The sequence below is a fragment of the Salmo trutta genome, chromosome 3 (assembly GCF_901001165.1).
Source record: "Salmo trutta chromosome 3, fSalTru1.1, whole genome shotgun sequence".
NCBI lineage: Eukaryota > Metazoa > Chordata > Actinopteri > Salmoniformes > Salmonidae > Salmo > Salmo trutta.
In genome coordinates, this window is record NC_042959.1 from 40,937,725 (window position 1) to 40,955,587 (window position 17,863).

General features: G+C 45.2%; 1 protein-coding gene across 3 annotated transcripts in view; it reads left to right on the forward strand.

Annotated features, from left to right (window-relative positions):
* Nucleotides 1-16,765, forward strand: part of LOC115175106 (fibroblast growth factor receptor-like 1) — a 101,781-nt gene extending 85,016 nt beyond the window's left edge. For all 3 annotated transcript variants that reach the window (XM_029734298.1, XM_029734307.1, XM_029734315.1), the window contains 4 exons: nucleotides 10,396-10,464; nucleotides 11,335-11,619; nucleotides 12,172-12,525; nucleotides 12,959-16,765. In XM_029734298.1, the coding sequence (XP_029590158.1) occupies nucleotides 10,396-10,464; nucleotides 11,335-11,619; nucleotides 12,172-12,525; nucleotides 12,959-13,374 (1,124 nt within the window). In that variant the 3' untranslated portion in view covers nucleotides 13,375-16,765. The remainder of the gene's footprint in view (nucleotides 1-10,395; nucleotides 10,465-11,334; nucleotides 11,620-12,171; nucleotides 12,526-12,958) is intronic.
* The last annotated feature ends 1,098 nt before the right edge of the window (nucleotides 16,766-17,863 follow it).

Consider the following 17,863-nt stretch of genomic DNA (forward strand, 5'->3'; position numbering starts at 1 on the left):
AACACTCCTTCTGTGGCCTCCAACTGCTCTCAAATGCTAGTAAAACTAAATGCATGCTCTTCAACCGATCGCTGCCCGCATCCGCCCGACTAGCATCACTACTCTGGGCAGTTCTAACTTAGAATAGGCGGACAACTACAAATACCTAGGTGTCTGGTTAGACTGTAAACGCTCCTTCCAGACACATATCAAACATCTCCAATCCAAAATTAAATCTAGAATCGGCTTCCTATTTTGCAACAAAGCCTCCTTCTGTCACGTCCTGACCAGTTAAGGGTTATTTGTTGTTGTAGTTTGGTCAGGATGTGGCAGAGGGTATTTGTTTTATATGGTTCGGGGTGGTGATGTAGGGTGTTTTATTTATGTATTCCGGGGGTTTTGGGCACTGCTCTGTGTTCATGTATTTCTAAGTTAAGTTTAGTTAGTTGTGGGTGTAGGTTCTAGGTTTGTTTTCTATGTATAGTTAATTGGGGTAGGACTCCCAATTGAAGGCAGGTGTGTTGAGTTGCCTTTGATTGGTAGTCCTATATATTAGGGTGTGTTTGTCTTTGTGTTTTGTGGGTAGTTGTATTTCGCACTGCTAGTCTTCATTTAGCCTGTGAAACTGTCCTTCGTTGTTCTTGTTGTTTTCTTGTTTTCTCGTGTTCAACGTCATTTTATAAATTAAGATGATGAACACCAACTCTGCTGCGTATTGGTCCACGTTCTCAGACGACGATTTTTCTATATCGTCGTAAGATGAAGAAACTTGTGACAGAACTACCCACCATACCAGGACCAAGCAGCGGAAGAATTCTGGCGAGGACTGGGGAACACGGCGGGTAAGGGAGCCCGAGAGGCAGCCCCAATAATTTTTTTGGGGGGGGCACAAGGGCTGTTTGGCGGGGTGAGATTGGAGCCCCAGCCCAGCTCCCCGTACCCTTGTAGGTCAGAGACAGACTGGACAGGTCCCGTGCTTTGGGGTTGGGGCTGTGGGGAGGCCTGGAATTTTCAGGCCGGTAGGCACAGTACCAGCGCCCCGCATGTGCCAGGGCGAAGTGAGCATCAAGCCTGAAGGGGTGATGCCAACTCTGCGCTTAAGACCACCAGTGCGCCTCTACGGTCCGGTGTTTCCCGCTATACGCACTAGCATGAAGGTGCGTGTCTCCAGGCTGGCACGTCCAGTACCAGCCCCACGCATCAGGCGTCTAGTGCGTCAGCCCAGCCTCGCCAGTCAGGAGCTGCCAGAGCTGCCCGCCAGTCAAGAGTCGCCAGAGCTGCCCGCCCGTCAGGAGTCGCCAGAGCTGCCCGCCAGTCAGGAGTCGCCAGATCTGCCCGCCAGTCAGGAGTCGCCAGAGCTGCCCGCCATTCAGGAGTCGCCAGAGCTGCCCGCCATTCAGGAGTCGCCAGAGCCGCCCGCCAGTCAGGAGCCGCCAGAGCCGCCCGCCAGTTAGGAGCCGCCAGAGCCGCCCGCCAGTCAGGAGCCGCCAGAGCCGCCCGCCAGTCTGGAGATGCCAGAGCCGTCTGCCCGGAGATACCAGAGTGGCCCGTCTGCCCGGAGATGCCAGAGTGGCCCGACTGCCCGGATCAGCCAGAGTGGCCCGACTGCCCGGATCAGCCAGAGTGGCCCGTCTGCCCGGATCAGCCAGAGTGGCCCGTCTGCCCGGATCAGCCAGAGTGGCCCGTCTCGCCGGATCAGCCAGAGTGGCCCGTCTCGCCGGATCAGCCAGAGTGGCCCGTCTCGCCGGATCAGCCAGAGTGGCCCGTCTCGCCGGATCAGCCAGAGTGGCCCGTCTCGCCGGATCAGCCAGAGTGGCCCGTCTCGCCGGATCAGCCAGAGTGGCCCGTCTCGCCGGATCAGCCAGAGTGGCCCGTCTCGCCGGATCAGCCAGAGTGGCCCGTCTCGCCGGATCTGCCAGAGTTGCCCGTCTGCCCGGAGCTGCCAGATCCGGAGCCACCTCCAATATAGGTGGGTTGGGGAGGGGGGGTGTAGCACAGTGCCGTTGTTGACGGCAGCCACCCTCCTTTCCCTCCCTTTAGTTTAGGGGATTTTTTTGGTTTTTTGTTATTTTTTTGGTTATATATGAGGTGCATCCGGGGTCTGCACCTTTAGGGGGGGGTACTGTCACGTCCTGACCAGTTAAGGGTTATTTGTTGTTGTAGTTTGGTCAGGATGTGGCAGAGGGTATTTGTTTTATATGGTTCGGGGTGGTGATGTAGGTAGTAAGGTGTTTTATTTATGTATTCCGGGGGTTTTGGGCACTGCTCTGTGTTCATGTAATTCTATGTTAAGTTTAGTTAGTTGTGGGTATAGGTTCTAGGTTTGTTTTCTATGTATAGTTAATTGGGGTTGGACTCCCAATTGAAGGCAGGTGTGTTGAGTTGCCTTTGATTGGGAGTCCTATATAATAGGGTGTGTTTGTCTTTGTGTTTTGTGGGTAGTTGTATTTCGCACTGCTGGTCTTCATTTAGCCTGTGAAACTGTCCTTCGTCATTCTTGTTGTTTTCTTGTTTTCTCGTGTTCAACGTCATTTAATAAATTAAGATGTGAGCACCAACTCTGCTGCGTATTGGTCCATGTTCTCAGACAACGATTTCTCTATATCGTCGGAAGATGAAGAAACTTGTGACACCTTCACTCACGCTGCCAAACATACCATCGTAAAACTGACTGTCCTCCCGATCCTCAACTTCGGCGATGTCATTTACAAAATAGCCTCCAACACTCTACTCAGCAAACTGGATGGTGTCACCAAAGCCCCATATACCAACACTATACTCAGCAAACTGGATGGAGTCACCAAAGCCCCATATACCACACACCACTGCAACCTGTATGCTCTAGTCGGCTGGCCCTCGCTACATATTCGTCACCAGACCCACTGGCTCCAGGTCATCTATAAGTCTCTGCTAGGTAAAGCTCCGCCTTATCTCAGCTCACTGGTCACCATAACAACACCCACCCGTAGCAGCAGGTATATCTCACTGGTCATCCCCAAAGCCAACACTTCCTTTGGCCGCCTTTCCTTCCAGTTCTCTGCTGCCAATGACTGGAACGAATTGCAAAAATCACTGAAGTTGGGGACTTATATCTCCCTCACTAACTTTAAGCATCAGCTATCTGTGCAGCTTACCGATCGCTGCAACTGTACACAGCCCATATGTAAATAGCCCATCCAACTACCTACCTCATCACCATATTGTTTTATTAGCTTTTTTGCTTTTTTGCACACTAGTATTTCCAGTATTTCTACTTGCACATCATCATCTGCTCATCTATCACTCTAGTGTTAATTTGCTAAATTGTAATTACTTCGCTACTATGGCCTATTTATTGCCTTACCTCCATTTTCACACACTGTATATAGACTTTTTCTATTGTGTTATTGACTGTACATTTGTTTATTCCATGTGTAACTCTGTGTTGTTGTTTGTGTCACACTGCTTTGCTTTATCTTGGCCAGGTCACAGTTGTAAATGAGAACTTGTTCTCAACTGGCCTACCTGGTTAAATAAAGGTGAAATAATGAAAATAAAAATAATTGAGATTGCATGTCCTTTCTCTCCCTCTGTTCCAATTACCTCTCCTTTCCCCTTCCTTACCTGGTTTTGAGGTAATGCAGGGTTCTGCATTCTCCTCCCAGGCTCACTGTAAATAAAAGGAGAACGGAAATGTGGGAAACAGATGATTATGCACATAGTAGCTCCATCTAGCTTGTTCTTTGGGACAGCTAAATACAATCAATGCATGGATCACTCCCAAACAAACCTAAGTAGCTACTGTATTTAAATTCTCTTTAATTGTATTTATTTTCACAACGGGTGAGTTGAGGTTCAATTGCAAATGCAAGTAACTGCTTTTCGGGTAATGCACAAACAGCTAGTTTTTTGGGCCTGTGTAACAAGTCAGGTGTGGGACACTGTGAAACAGGATAAAATATATCTGCTTAACATATCTGCTAAACATTCATATAAACATATTCACTAATACATTAGCTTCTTTCTCAATGACATACTTCACATAGCTTCACATGACATACTTCACATTAAATTTGTGATTACACTCAAATATGGTCTGATGGTGGGGTACAGAATCACTAAAATAATAGCCTTGTGTTAAATAGGCTACAACAGTACATACAATGTTATATTTATACAGGCTACTAGTAAAACAAATTATAAAAGAGGCATACATATTCATGTAACAAAAATCCATTGACTAGCTAACACAGGGGCTAAAAATAGTTACAGCGAATTGGGCAGGTTAGTGCTAAGCTAGTTATCAGTTAGCATTGGACAGCCAACTACAAACTTCATAATATATAACTGGTTAAAATACATATAATTGGCATGTCTCATATTAAAAAATTAAAATACTAATAATGTGAGCCTTAATTTGTGCTATTAAAACCATTAGGGGCTAAACATATGAATCATAAAAATAGAATTCATTGCAGCCACCATTTTGTCTCACAGGCTTACATGCAAAGCAAGACAGCAGCTAGCCTGGCTTAATTCAGTAAGTTTTCACTCAGTTATATACTCTGCGAACTTGTGCACTGCTGTATGATTATGCAAAATACAAGTAAGACATAGTACATCTAATCGATTCTTAAAAAGTTCTGCAGCTGCACCATTAACAGGATCATGACTGGCTGCATCACCGCATTGTATGGCAACTGCTTGGCATCCGACCGCAAGGCGCTACAGAGGGTAGTGCGTACCCCCAGTACATCACTGGGACCGAGCTCCCTGCCATCCAGGACCTCTATACCAGGCGGTGTCAGAGGAAGGCCCTAAACGTTGTCAATGACTCCAGCCACTCAAGTCATAGACTGTTCTTTCTGCTACCGCACGCCAATCGGTACCGATGCATCAAGTCTTGAACCAACAGGATCCTGAACAGTTTCTACGCCCAAGCCGTAAGACAGCTAAATAGTTAGTCTGGGTAACTATTTGGTTCACTATTTAACTATCTGCATTGACATTTTTTGACTCATCACGTTACGCTGCTGCTCCTGTTACTATCTGTCACTTTATTCGTAGTTATATGTACATATCTACCTCGATTACCTCATACCCCTGCACATTGACCCGGTACTTGTACCCTTGTATATAGCAAAGTTATCGTTACTCATTGTGTATCTATTATTACTTTAGTTTTTTAAGTGTTTTACTTTTTTATTATTTCTCTATTTTCTTACTCGCTGAATGGTTAGGAAGGGCCCGTCAGTAAGCGTTTCACTGTTAGTCCACACCTGTTGTTTAAGAAACATGTGATGAATAACATTTGATTTGCTTTGATTTTGATTTATCTAACCAAAATTTACCTTCTGATTATGTCGGAGCACTAGATCTGTTGATCGCTGGAGTCAGGTGTTTAGCACAAAGACTTTCAGAGGCCCTGAAAAAGAGATTAAGGTTTTTCTTCTTCTTTGAGGTTTATTGGCAGACTACAACCTATAAGGTGTATTGCTGCCACCTACTGTACGGGGTAGTTCGTGGGACTAAAATTAGAAGAACGAAGGGGGCATTGTCAGGGAACACCTCCTTGTCAGGAAACGCCAGCATTCAGACCCTTCTTAATTAGAGGGCTGGAAAGTCAATACCCCTAGCTCAAAGTTGAATTGGAACACCACTCTGACTTGATGCAGCTCGCGGGACCGCGCAAAACGGAGGGGGAGTGCTATGGGGGGTATTGGGATTGAGCCTTTTAGTGCGGATACACACAGAACATAATACTTAACTGCAGGTTTCAGAACTTATAAAATGCATCGGACTTGACATTTATGACCAACGAGATGGGACCACGTGTACCCGGAGATGTTATTTTCGCGAATGTTGACATTATAGTTTTACTTAGTAATGTTCATGCTTCGAGGATCTATTCTTTATATACATTTTCTACATTTTCATCTCACCAATCAACCACAGCATCAATTCCAAATTGATCCATGCAATATGATACCATTCCATTACAATTTAAAGATACTGTACATTAAAGTAATAGATACAAAAATGTAAGAGTAACCATGACATAGCACGTTTCAATACTGAATAGGGATCGGTTTGCAGTGTTCCATGTCAAAAGATCCTGCACATTAATCATTAATCATACTGTGTATTTGAACAATGTTAAATAAGAGTGAATTAGAAAGTGTTTAATCATCTAAACGCTGAGCTACTTTAGTTTGATTTCTTCCTCTCACTAAAAAACCCAGCTTCCATCCTCTTAAACTACCATACGTGGGACAACAAAAGGATATTTCTTCCCTAAAATGACAGTCAAGGACAGTGTGTTTGCATCCCAGCTGTGTGTGCTGAACCCGACAGCTCACAGGACTCTGTACACATTGGAAACTGAGGTGCAGCAGGTCCTCTTTCCCCTCACACAGGTGGCAACAATTGGGATACAGAGCCCAATGATGGCAGGAGATCAAACCCAGGTTCCGATGCAACTAAGTGCCGAGCTCTGCTTGCAGTTACAAAAACACACACACATAGGCACACACACATGCAACATACGGCATAAAAGCTGTGTTTTCCTTTTGTCTGAAAGATTGCAGTAGAAATCACTGAAATACTAGTCTGTTTGTGTTGACTTTAAACATAGAGAGCTGAACCTCTCAGTCCTTGAATGGGCTCCTGGATTGCTCTCTGTTTGCTTCTGGATTTAGAAGGTACTTATACAGTTGGCATTTGTAAGGGGTCCGACTGAGTTGTTAAAATAGCAGGTGTTTATCGTGGGGTCCCTAACAGTCTGAGTAAGGAAAAGTTGTAGCTGTAGCTTAAGTTACCATCCCTGACTGAGCCACTGCCATGTTGCACTAGGCTGGCTCTCAGAATGTCAGCTCCAAATACAGATGTAGGTACATTGGTATCATGCTGTTTTGATTAAATGGAACCCATCCCCTATCTGTTCAACAGATGGGGACAATGCACTTATGATCATCACAATGTTACACTATTTCTTACTAGTGCTTTAGTTGTGGTCTGGATACCAGTCTTTTTAGCTAACATTCCACTCCTGTCATTTGCCAAAGAATGTTAGCTAATGTTAGCTGAAAAGGTACCCAGGCTACTTTAGCTGTTAATTTGTAAGTTTGCCGTTCCTAGCTGCTACAGGGAGCTTCAGAGCAGCTGGGTCCAAGCTCATATAGGGCAGTGGTACAGGGCACAGAAAAGATAGCCCAGGGGCCAAGAGTCAGCCCAGTATGCCAAAGTGCAGCTTGTTTTGGCCCTCTGTCTCTGCTGGTGCTGAGGTCCCAGAGAACCCTGGCCTGAGGTAGGACGTTGCGTGGTCCAAGTCGTTCCCCCCTCTGTGCCGGTAATCCCTAAAAGAGTAGAGGAAGTGCTTAATGCTGGGTCAATCCTCCGCTCGACAGAATAAGGCATCCCTAAGTCTGACTTGCGCTTCCTTCCCGTGGACCCATGTCAGAGAGCAAGGCACCCTGGGGAATGCACATGGATTACCTTATGAAATGGGCTGAACACTGGAAACAGTTCACAGAATGTTTAAACGTTCATATTTCGGACGGAGATGGAACTCAGAAATTGCACACGCGTAATCACATTTAGTAAATAGTATTAGTCCTAAACTTTGTTGCCTTGGCTCAGTCTAAAATAACTTTAAAAGAAGCAAGTATCAAGTGGACACCTTAGTGAAAAGGAATGTTTAAAAACATGTCAGAAAAAGAGATTCACTGTACCTTCATGTCTTTTGTTAAAGACACTCGCTCTACAAAAGGAAGGTAAAAAAATTGTGGAGCAGTGGAGGCTGCTGACGGGATGACTGCTCATAATAATGGCTGGAATGGAGTCAATGGAATGGTATCAACAAAGCGTGTTTGATACCATTCCATTGACTCCATTCCAGCCATTATTATGAGCCGTCATCCCCTCAGCAGCCTCCACTGCTCCACAATTTTTTTTTTACCTTCCTTTTGTAGAGCGAGTGTCCACTGTTGTGGAGGGCCTCTGCGAATTGAGTCATTCAATGCAAGCCAAGCATACATAGTTTGGCCATTAAAAGCGATTCAAACTCACACACCTAGGACATTTTGTGAAATGTCAACATTTAATAGCGCCGAATCAGTAAGTTTAATGAACTTTGAAAAAGATGCATCTGGTGCGATTTTGACTGTATATATCCTCAACAGGTTGTTAATCTGTCGGTCTTTCTGTGTTGTTCATTCTTTTGTATGCGTGTAGTGGGTAATGCATTAAGGTCTGTGCTGTGACCAAGGCTCGTAAATTTCCCCCTCCGTTAAGAGCCAGCCGTTAATACAGACCTGTGTAACAGCACCGAACTGTAATTTTTTCCATAAGCTAGGCTCTAGAGTTGTATAAATCAGAGTGCTGGGGGTGAATACTGTAGCTAGTGCTGCACACTGTCAATCCTCAGGAGCTTTGAATGTGTGGAGTTGGAATAACAGTCCCTCTCGGATTTCACTCTCTAGTTTCTGCTCAAAAGGCAGAAAAGATGACAGTAATTAGTGTGGCTTTGAGATAAATCTAATTAGTTTGAAGCTGGGGGGGTAACCTTGGTCCTGCAGGGACTAGGTGCTATTTTCATAGTTTGGTTAAATGTCTGTGTTTAGTTGGGTGTAATGCTTTTGTCCGACCACCTTTGCGTCCATGGGTTATTATCTGATCTTGGTACATCAATCTAAAACATGTTGTGGCAACGCTCTGGTTCTGAGAGTTTTTAGCCTTTCACCACTCAAGCCACAATTGAACTGTGAAGAGGTGGCTTGGCCGTGTCTCAACTGCTTGCCAGTGAATAGAAGTGGGCAGTAGACACTGACCCACCCACCCTCTTGCTACTAAACTAGACTGTCCAAACTGAGATCCAGTGTCTCTAAATTAAAATCCTAGAAGGACATGACCCTGTTGGAAAACAGAGCCCTACACCAACACCGGACTCAGGGATTTAAATTTCTGTTGACCAAACACCTGGCCCTCTCGAGCTACCAGCCTCTTTACCTGGCAGACATAAAAGCAAGTACACTGTGGGGTTACACAAACAGGCCTGTCACAGGGCACCCAAACAGTAAATGTGTGAAATGCAGCACACTGTTGTGCCTGAAGAAAGGGGGAAATTAGTTTGTTTTTTTGAGAAACCTGACATCCCTCATACTGCATGTCTTTGTTTGACTTTCCGTAAATCAGGGAGAGTTTTTGATGGGCGGGCTGCCGTGGGTGAGGGGGGGGGGTTGATTTTCTGCAGGCATGGAGTGATGTTTGGATGAATATCAAGAAATCTATTGCTATTTCATGGAGGCTATATTACTGTATGTTTTTCTAGGCAAGAAATGTGGCTTTTGATTAGAGGGTAGGGATCTGATCAAACGAGGGTGCGTGTTGTTATTGAGTACAGCTGAACTTGAAGGAATGATTTTCAACATGTTCTCTGTGTGTGTGCTCAGATGTAAGTGCACAGTGTAATCAAAATAACCTGTCATAGTGCCTTTAGTGTTTGAATGTGCATTAGACAGACTTGAAGAAAGGGTACTGTGGAGGGAGGGAGTGTAGGGGCCCACTGTAGGGGCCTAGAGTGTAAGGAGCATTACTAAGTGATAATAAAGCTGTCAGATGCCCTATCATCAGTGGTGCTCTCCTCTCTTCTGAACATGCCGGTCATGTGGTGGAGGGAGGAGCGGGAGGGGATGGTGTAACCAGAGTACCATACAGCAACTCATGTTACCACTTAGTCAGATATTACCATCCAGCACTATAAAAATACTTTCTTCGTGTTCTTCTATTTGCATTTCAAATATATTCTCAGTCCAAATAGCTGAATTCAAAGACGTTGTCTTCAAATCAATGCACGTGGAGCTCGCAGGTGGTCCAAGACAGTTCTCGGCTCGCTCTTTTCACAAGCCTCGCTTTTTGATTGAGATCTTCAGCGCAGGCCAGCCAGTCCAATATTAGCACAGATGGCCACTGACAATAGATAAGTAATGTATCTGTTTAAACAAGTTTCCATTGGTTTACCCAGTCCCACCTGTTGTAATGTCTGATTCTTGCTTCTCTGATGAATTGCTCTGTGAGAATATGGCCACATCTTGAAGTGGTTTTGTGGCGTGAAGTATGGCAGATCTGTTTGGCATTGACTCATTGTTAATCCATCTCCTGGAGTGAGATACTGGGGGTGGCAGTACAAAGCTTTGAGCAGGATGAGTCACAGAGATGAGATAGGAGATATGATCTGGGGTCTTCAGCATCGTGTCCCATGTTACTGGACACTGGATTCTGGTTCTGTCCTAATCCCACTCCTACAGCCATTAGAGCGTATTGGGTCACAGCTAGAGCTGTAAAGGAGGTTACAGTGAGTTATAAATCAGAGTTTTTTTTCTCCCACTGACCGTAATGCTAAGCTAACTTTGTCTGTCTTGTCTCTCTCTCTGCCTGTAGATGACGCCAGCACTGGGAGGGATGGAGCTGGAGACGCAGAATACAGTACTGACCTGTCAGGGAAATTTGGTAAGACACTGAGCACTCTCTCTCTGACCTTTATCTCTTGTTTCATCTGACCCTAGTTCATTTAGAAACAGGGCATTCTCTTACTGCTGGGCATGTAGTGGCCCGTACTCTAGTTAGGGGGTATATGTCTAGTTTTGCATCTGGCCACACATGGCCCCACTCTGCCCTGTGTGTGCTTCTCTGACACACACACACACAAATAACCCCCCACTCACCCCAACAGCAGGGTACTGTTTGCTTTGGTAATTGCCTCTGACATGCCAGAGAGCAGGCTATTTAAGTGAAGTGTGATTGGGGAAACATTCCATCTCTCCCCTCTCTCTCTCTCTCTCTCTCCATTGGCTGCCCCCTTGGACTCAGTGGCTGCAGAATGTAGCCGTATTCTACCCTGATCAAAGGCGGGCTGCCATGAGTATTTTTGCACTGTAAAGTGTGGTGGTGAAGTGCTCCCACTGAGCTGTGGCCCTCTCTGCTCTCAGCTCTCTAGAAGGCCAGACCAGTCTTATCAAACTGGAGTCCACTACTGTATTTATTTTCTCCCATTGACTCAATCTCAACACAGTTTATATACAACAAGCGTTGAACAGCTGAGTGAAACTTGTTTTGTGAATGTGCCCCTTGGCAGGTTATATTATGCTGAGTAGTGCTACCATACCAGAAATACTGTTGGGTGTTAGAAAAGTTGTCAAATAAACAGACCTTAATTATTTTCGAAGTCATGCAGCGTGATTCATTGCAGTATTTAATAGCTGTCTGATGTGCATACCATTATAAAACTTGTAAAAACATTCCTGTGATGTTTTCCCCAACAACACTATTTCTTTGATTGTAAACGCACTTTATTGTAAACAACCCTTTCTTTGATCGCAGTCCGACCACGCTTCACGCAGCCAGCCAAGATGAGGAAGCGCGTGATAGCCAGGCCAGTGGGCAGCTCAGTACGGCTGAAGTGCATGGCTAGCGGGAACCCTCGTCCAGATATCGTGTGGGTGAAGGACAGCAAGCCGCTGACCCCTGGGGAGGTGGGCAAGGGCCGTAAGAAGAAGTGGACTCTGAGTCTGAAGAACCTGACCCCTGAGAACAGCGGGAAGTATACCTGCCACGTTTCCAACCGGGCTGGAGAGATCAACGCCACATACAAAGTGGAAGTCATCCGTAAGTTTGGTCACTTACTTTCAGTATAGATTTATTAGTTGTTGGTTGATTCATAGACTTGGGTGAATGTTGAATGGTATGGTGGGATTAGCATTGAGCTAGGGTTGAAGTAGAGTATTGATGCAGGGTGTTGAGTTTGGAGGTTGGGCATGAACTAGTGTTCACTGGTCAGATTGGTTTATAGATGAGTATTGAGGATGGGGTTTGGGTTTAGGTTGGTAGTGGTTGATTTGAGTGTTGAGCTGTGAGGTTGGGTTAGAGCCGGGCTGGCTTGGTGTGGTGAGTCTCAGGCTTCCTCTCTCTATCGCCATCTGCTCCTCATTATATCCCAGCTGTGTGCTGACTTCAAAAACACATGTTTCTACCAAACACAGAAGCGGTGAGGATGAAGTGAATGCAGCTTGTGCTTTCTCGTGTCAAATGTGGCATTTTCTCCATCAACCTCATCCTATTCTAGTCACAGCGCGGAGAAAGAGATGAAAGGAAAGCACTGAACATGGCAATAACTTTGCTGTTAATATGAAAACTATCTCCTTTGTCTTTCCATCATAGAGCGGACAAACTCCAAGCCCATCCTGACCGGAACTCATCCGGTGAACACCACGGTAGACTATGGTGGCACCACCTCGTTCCAGTGCAAGGTACGCAGTGACGTCAAGCCGGTGATTCAATGGCTGAAGCGGGTGGAGCTGGGGAACGAGAACAAGTACAACTCCACCATCGAGGTGGGCGACCATCGCTTCGTGGTGCTGCCCACGGGAGATGTATGGTCCAGGCCAGATGGCTCCTACCTCAACAAGCTGCTCATCACCCGCGCCAAGGATGAGGATGCTGGCATGTACATCTGCCTGGGCGCCAACACTATGGGCTACAGCTTCCGCAGTGCCTTCCTCACCGTGCTGCCAGGTGAGTGGAACACCCTGCTACACCCTTACCTAGTTACACCCTGTTTAATCATAACACTCTCTGACCCGATATAGCACCCTACTACACCCTTTCATTCTTAGTCTGTTACATCTTGTTGAACCATAACACCCTGCTACACACTTACCCTCTTACATTCTTACCCTTTTACACCCTGTTTTACCATAGCTACACTCTTACCCTGTTACATTATTACTCTGGGTACACCCAGTTTAACTATAAGACCCTGCTACACCATTACCCTGTCATATCCTGTTACATCCACAACCAAACAAAACATGGCCTCATGCACAACTGAAGTGCTCTTTTTGTAATGGTTTTATTTTCTACTGTATGTATTCTCCATCAAGTTTTAATAGTGACATTTGACCAAGCTTCTCATAACTCCTCAAATTTCCTCTTCTCTCCGCTCCAGACCCAAAGCCTCACCACATCCCCGTCCCCACAGCCATCTCCCCCAGCCTGCCCTGGCCTGTGATCATTGGCATCCCAGCCGGTGTGGTGTTCATCCTGGGTACTGTTCTGCTGTGGTTCTGCCAGTCCAAACACCATTGCTCCTCTGGAAGGGTAGTTACCACCCACGCCTCACAGCGCCCGCCCCACCGGGTGCCAGCCTGCCCACCACCTAGCGGGGACAAAGACTGCCTAGGCTCTCTCACCTACGAGGAGTACATTACCCAGCAGCAGCAGCAGCTCCTTCTGGCCCAGGGAGGCAACGGCCTGGAGGTCCCCAAAGTCTACCCAAAGATCTACACGGACATTCACACACACACCCACTCACACGTGGATGGCAAAGTGCACCAACACCAGCACATTCACTACCAGTGTTAGTTGCCACTGTCTCGACAGGGATGCTCATATGTACAAAAGCCCTAATTAATGCAGTGTTGGGTCGGCTCCCACCCCCTACACCTTCGCCTCCTCCACGTGCCCAGTCCTGCCTTGATCCTACAGACCCAGACAAACAGTCTGAGCCCGGGTGCTTCACACAAACCCCCTAACTGCTACATACTGTTCTGTACTGAACAAAGCCAAAGGGAACATGGATCCAGTCAGGATAGAACCCTCCATGAGGTACAGAACAAGGGACATGGCAATGCCGTTCAGGAATCCCACATGTAATATTGTGAGTCTGAATGGAGTAACATTTCATACAGACATTTCACATTAAACTCCACTCTGCAGAGAAATAGCAACATTTGTTTCTCTAGTCTAGAACAATATGAGCAAACTCACAGTGGCTGAAATGAGTGAATGTATACATTTAGCTATGTCTCATATAAGAGTCTTTACTCTGTATGAAAATGGCAGCATTTCCTGCAACCCCCCATCTCCTCTCTGGCCTGCTTTCATGTGCAGTGAATTTGGAAGGGGCTAAGAGGATCATGTACATTAGCTCTGGATTTTTGTCAGATGCACAACCTCAGCGAGTAACAAAAGGAGTAAGGTGCGATGTAAAGTGTTTGCAGATTTTATGGTTTGGTGTTGGATTGAATCAGAATCCTCATGTGCCATCCTGAGTACCTCAGAAGCAGGTCAACCAGCAGAGACAAAGTGTGATTGAGTAAACAAAGGTCGAATGTATTCTGTTTCTCAAAATGGTTATCGTCAAGGAAAATGACCTGCAAGGCATTACAATATATATTTTGTCTATTGTATGTGTACGTGAATGGAAAATGATTTATCTGTAGTAGGAAATGGTATGAAATCCTTTAATGAAGGTTTCTTTACTGGAGGTAAAGGTCCCTAAAGCGTGAAACACACAGAGAATCTTACTACCAATAGACTGCCGATAGCGTTGAACCTGACGTTTCTACTTGTAGAATTGCAATACTGTTCAGTGGCCAATGACTTGACTTTGAGCCAATCAGAGAGCATGAATCCCCACGTGGGGAATCCAACGAGTGACAACAAAAAGGAAAAAAGAGGGCATTTTCTCCGTACATCCACGGTTATGGGCCAGTCACACTTCATATGCAACGTAGGCTATGGACTGGTAGCTAGCTAAGTGCACAGACTAGAGGTCTTCACGGGTCCAAAATGTTCTGAAATGCACCTGGGGCTTTCCCACCCTGACCCGATATAAATACATTTTTATTTAAAGACCCGTTCCGAACAGACGCGACGACAACGAGACCCGTTCCGAACAGACCTGGTCGGAGCCAGACCCGGTTCGATCCGAGTAAGGAAAGCAGCAGAAAAGTAATTTTTTAAGCTACTTTATTAACCGGAGCTAATAAAGCGTGAGGGGAGAGAGAGGTGCCGCTCTAGCAGGTGGTGGAGCATGGAGGGAGAGACAGCAACCAACCAAGCCAACTCACGCGATAGTAGACTAATAGCTTCCATAGCTAGGTTATTTATCATCAAATATGATTACGTAGTAGTTGTCTTGACTGCATCAAACCAGGAAAAGCTAGCTAACTTTAGCCAGCTAGGCTAATTGAGGTTGCGGGCATGTGCTTTCTCTTCCTACAGGTACAAATAACAACAATTCCATTCAGAATATTAAGTAGCAGCCTTCCCGTTGGCTCTTGGTTGTTGTAGCCTAACCTTCTTCTTTAACTTTTAATTCCGTCATTTTTATTCCATCTTCCATTGATTAGATATCTCCTAAATGTGCCACACACTTTTGGTTCTACGACTGAATAGTCTATTGCCGCTTTGATGACTTATGATTGGCCAACAACAACAAGCTACATGCGCCACGCTCCACTCTCGTGAAAAACAGCATAAATGATCAACATTTCCCTCTCTCTCTACAGAGTCGCAATCGGATATGTACAGGCTCTTCCGAACAAGTCAGTTAAAATTACACATACCGTAGGCCTTTGACAATCATATCAGATCAGGCCCAGACCAGTGATATTATTTAGAATTCTGGATCCGGACCCGCTCGGGTCTTGGGTATTTAGGTACAGGTGGATCCTTGAAGACCTCTTGCACAGACGCATTGCACACAACACTGAAGACTTCTTCCAATTTACTAACCACTGTAGCTAGTATTGAAATTATAATTAAATCACAATGGATTCATTTACATGAAACAGCTGCCTGTGTTAGCTGTCGAGTTAGTGCAGTGTCCTTAGCTAGCTATGTTGTGCTAGCTTGCGAATATACTGACTTTAGCTAACTAGCTAAACATGTGGCTATGGGCTGGCACTGGCACTATGGGATTATGGAGAGTGAATTAAATTGGGCTGACCCGGACCTCCTGGGCACCCAATCACAAAAGACTCATTCAATTATTGTATGCTCGTCCCTACTTACCACAGCCACAAAGTCATACAGGCTGCCTATTCTTACAATTTATCATATTAAAATGTGATTTTAAACCTGTACCTGATTCCACAACCTTAACCATAAACACAATCTTAACCTTATGCCTAACCTTAAATTAAGGCCAAAAACAAATGTTGCTTTAAATGAATTTTTACTATAGACAATGTTGACTTTGTGGCTGTGGTAACTGAATTCTCAGGTGACAATCTTTCTTTTTGTCTCTTGTCCTTTAGATGTGTGTGTATAATGTGTGCATAACTCTGACCACTATATGAAAGTGTGTAATATGTCTTTGACTGCTCATGTAATGGCACCCTTTTTAAGCTTTGGGAAGGGAGACGGAAAGCTTGCCAAAAACCAAATAACAGTATGTCAAGATTGCTGCATTGTCTGTGAAAAGTGTCCTCAATCCGAATTGTTCATTTGTTTTTTGTTTTATCCCAGGGTTTATGTGTCAAAGCTAATGGACTGCCAGATTATTAATCCATGCACTTATTCCAAGTATGTTGATCGAAGTAGTGTTAAAGTTAAGGTATTGCCTTCAGCTTTCTTTTGAGGAATCCAGGACCATGGAATATCCCATGTCGAATTGACTTAAAAATGTAAATCCTAAGTAATTGTCTAGACTAAGACAGTGTATTTAATTTATTTTCATAAGCAAGATAATTTCTTCTCCTACAATTGAGCATTATGTAATTTTTGTATCCCAAAAAAAGACCAACTCATCAGTGGATTACATTTTGTCTTATAGTTACAGTGTAAGCTATATAGCAAATACGTAAGTGTACAAAATATTTATATGTGCCGTTCAGATATATGGTAATCTTTGTATTGACAATCTTGTACAGTCTATTGTCTTTTAGGTAAAAAAAAATATTTTTGTCACATGGAAACATTTTAATCATTTTATTATCACCATTAAAATGATAGTAAATCTTCACAATTTGTGTTTGATATTAAGTTGTTCAGTAAATAGTGCTGTGTATAATGTATTGTGAGAGTTCAGTGACCAGCCGGAGGAAGACGACACAACAGCACCCTCCTCAGGGGATAAGTACTCAGTGTAAAGCCAATTAGTACACAGCTGGGCCCACTAATTGCTTTGTGTCTTCCTCTAAATAGGTGTGCCAGGAGAGAAGCTGGGGGAGGATTGGGAGTAGAGACGGGGATCTGTGAGGACGGCGGTTTTTCCTACCTCAGAGAAAGCTTCTGTGACTGGGCACCTTGTCTCTCTGTTAACATAGGCAGGCTTTAGGTAGAGAGAAGTGTGCCTCCTGTTTTGTGTAGATGATAGTCTAAGACAGGAGTAGCTGTTTGTTGTTTTGTTTTCCCTTTTTGGCCACAGCATTTTGGTCAACGGCTTAGTTTATGTTTATTTGTTTTGTTACTCTGGTGTTTCAGTGTTGGACGTTCCCTGATTTATTTTGGCCGGCAAAAGAAGACCCGTTTAGTAAATGTTACAAAAGAAAAGGAGTCACAACCACTGCCTCTGGTCTGTTCATTTCATGCCTCCCGCCTGTGTTAGGGTGCTTTGGACAAGCTGAATCATTCACAACTGGTGGAGAATGCAGATACTTTGAGGCAAGACCACAACCTTTCCCCTTTCCGGTGGCTGTGGTTTATATATATTTTTTTAATTATAGGAAGCCCACTACACCCGCTGATAGGCATGAGTGAAGAATTGCTGCGTAGGCTAATGGCCTGCGCTATCGCCCAACAGGAGACCTTAGACCTTCTCTGGTCCGAAATAGCAGACCGCCCGTCTCCCAGGGACAATAGGATGCCCAATGTCAACGTGCTGATTCCATGTCTGACGGAGGACGACGATGTGGAGGCCTACCTTCTGGCCTTCGAACGAATGGCACAAAGATAGAGATGGCCTCAGGACGAATGGGCGGGCCGCCTGGCTCCCCTGCTTACAGGCAACGCCCCAGGTGTACTATGACATTGAGGAAGGGGCTGCCGTGGATTATTCACGTCTGAAGGTGGAGATTCAGTCCCGCTATCAGCTGAACCCCAGAGACTGGGCCCAGAGGTTAGC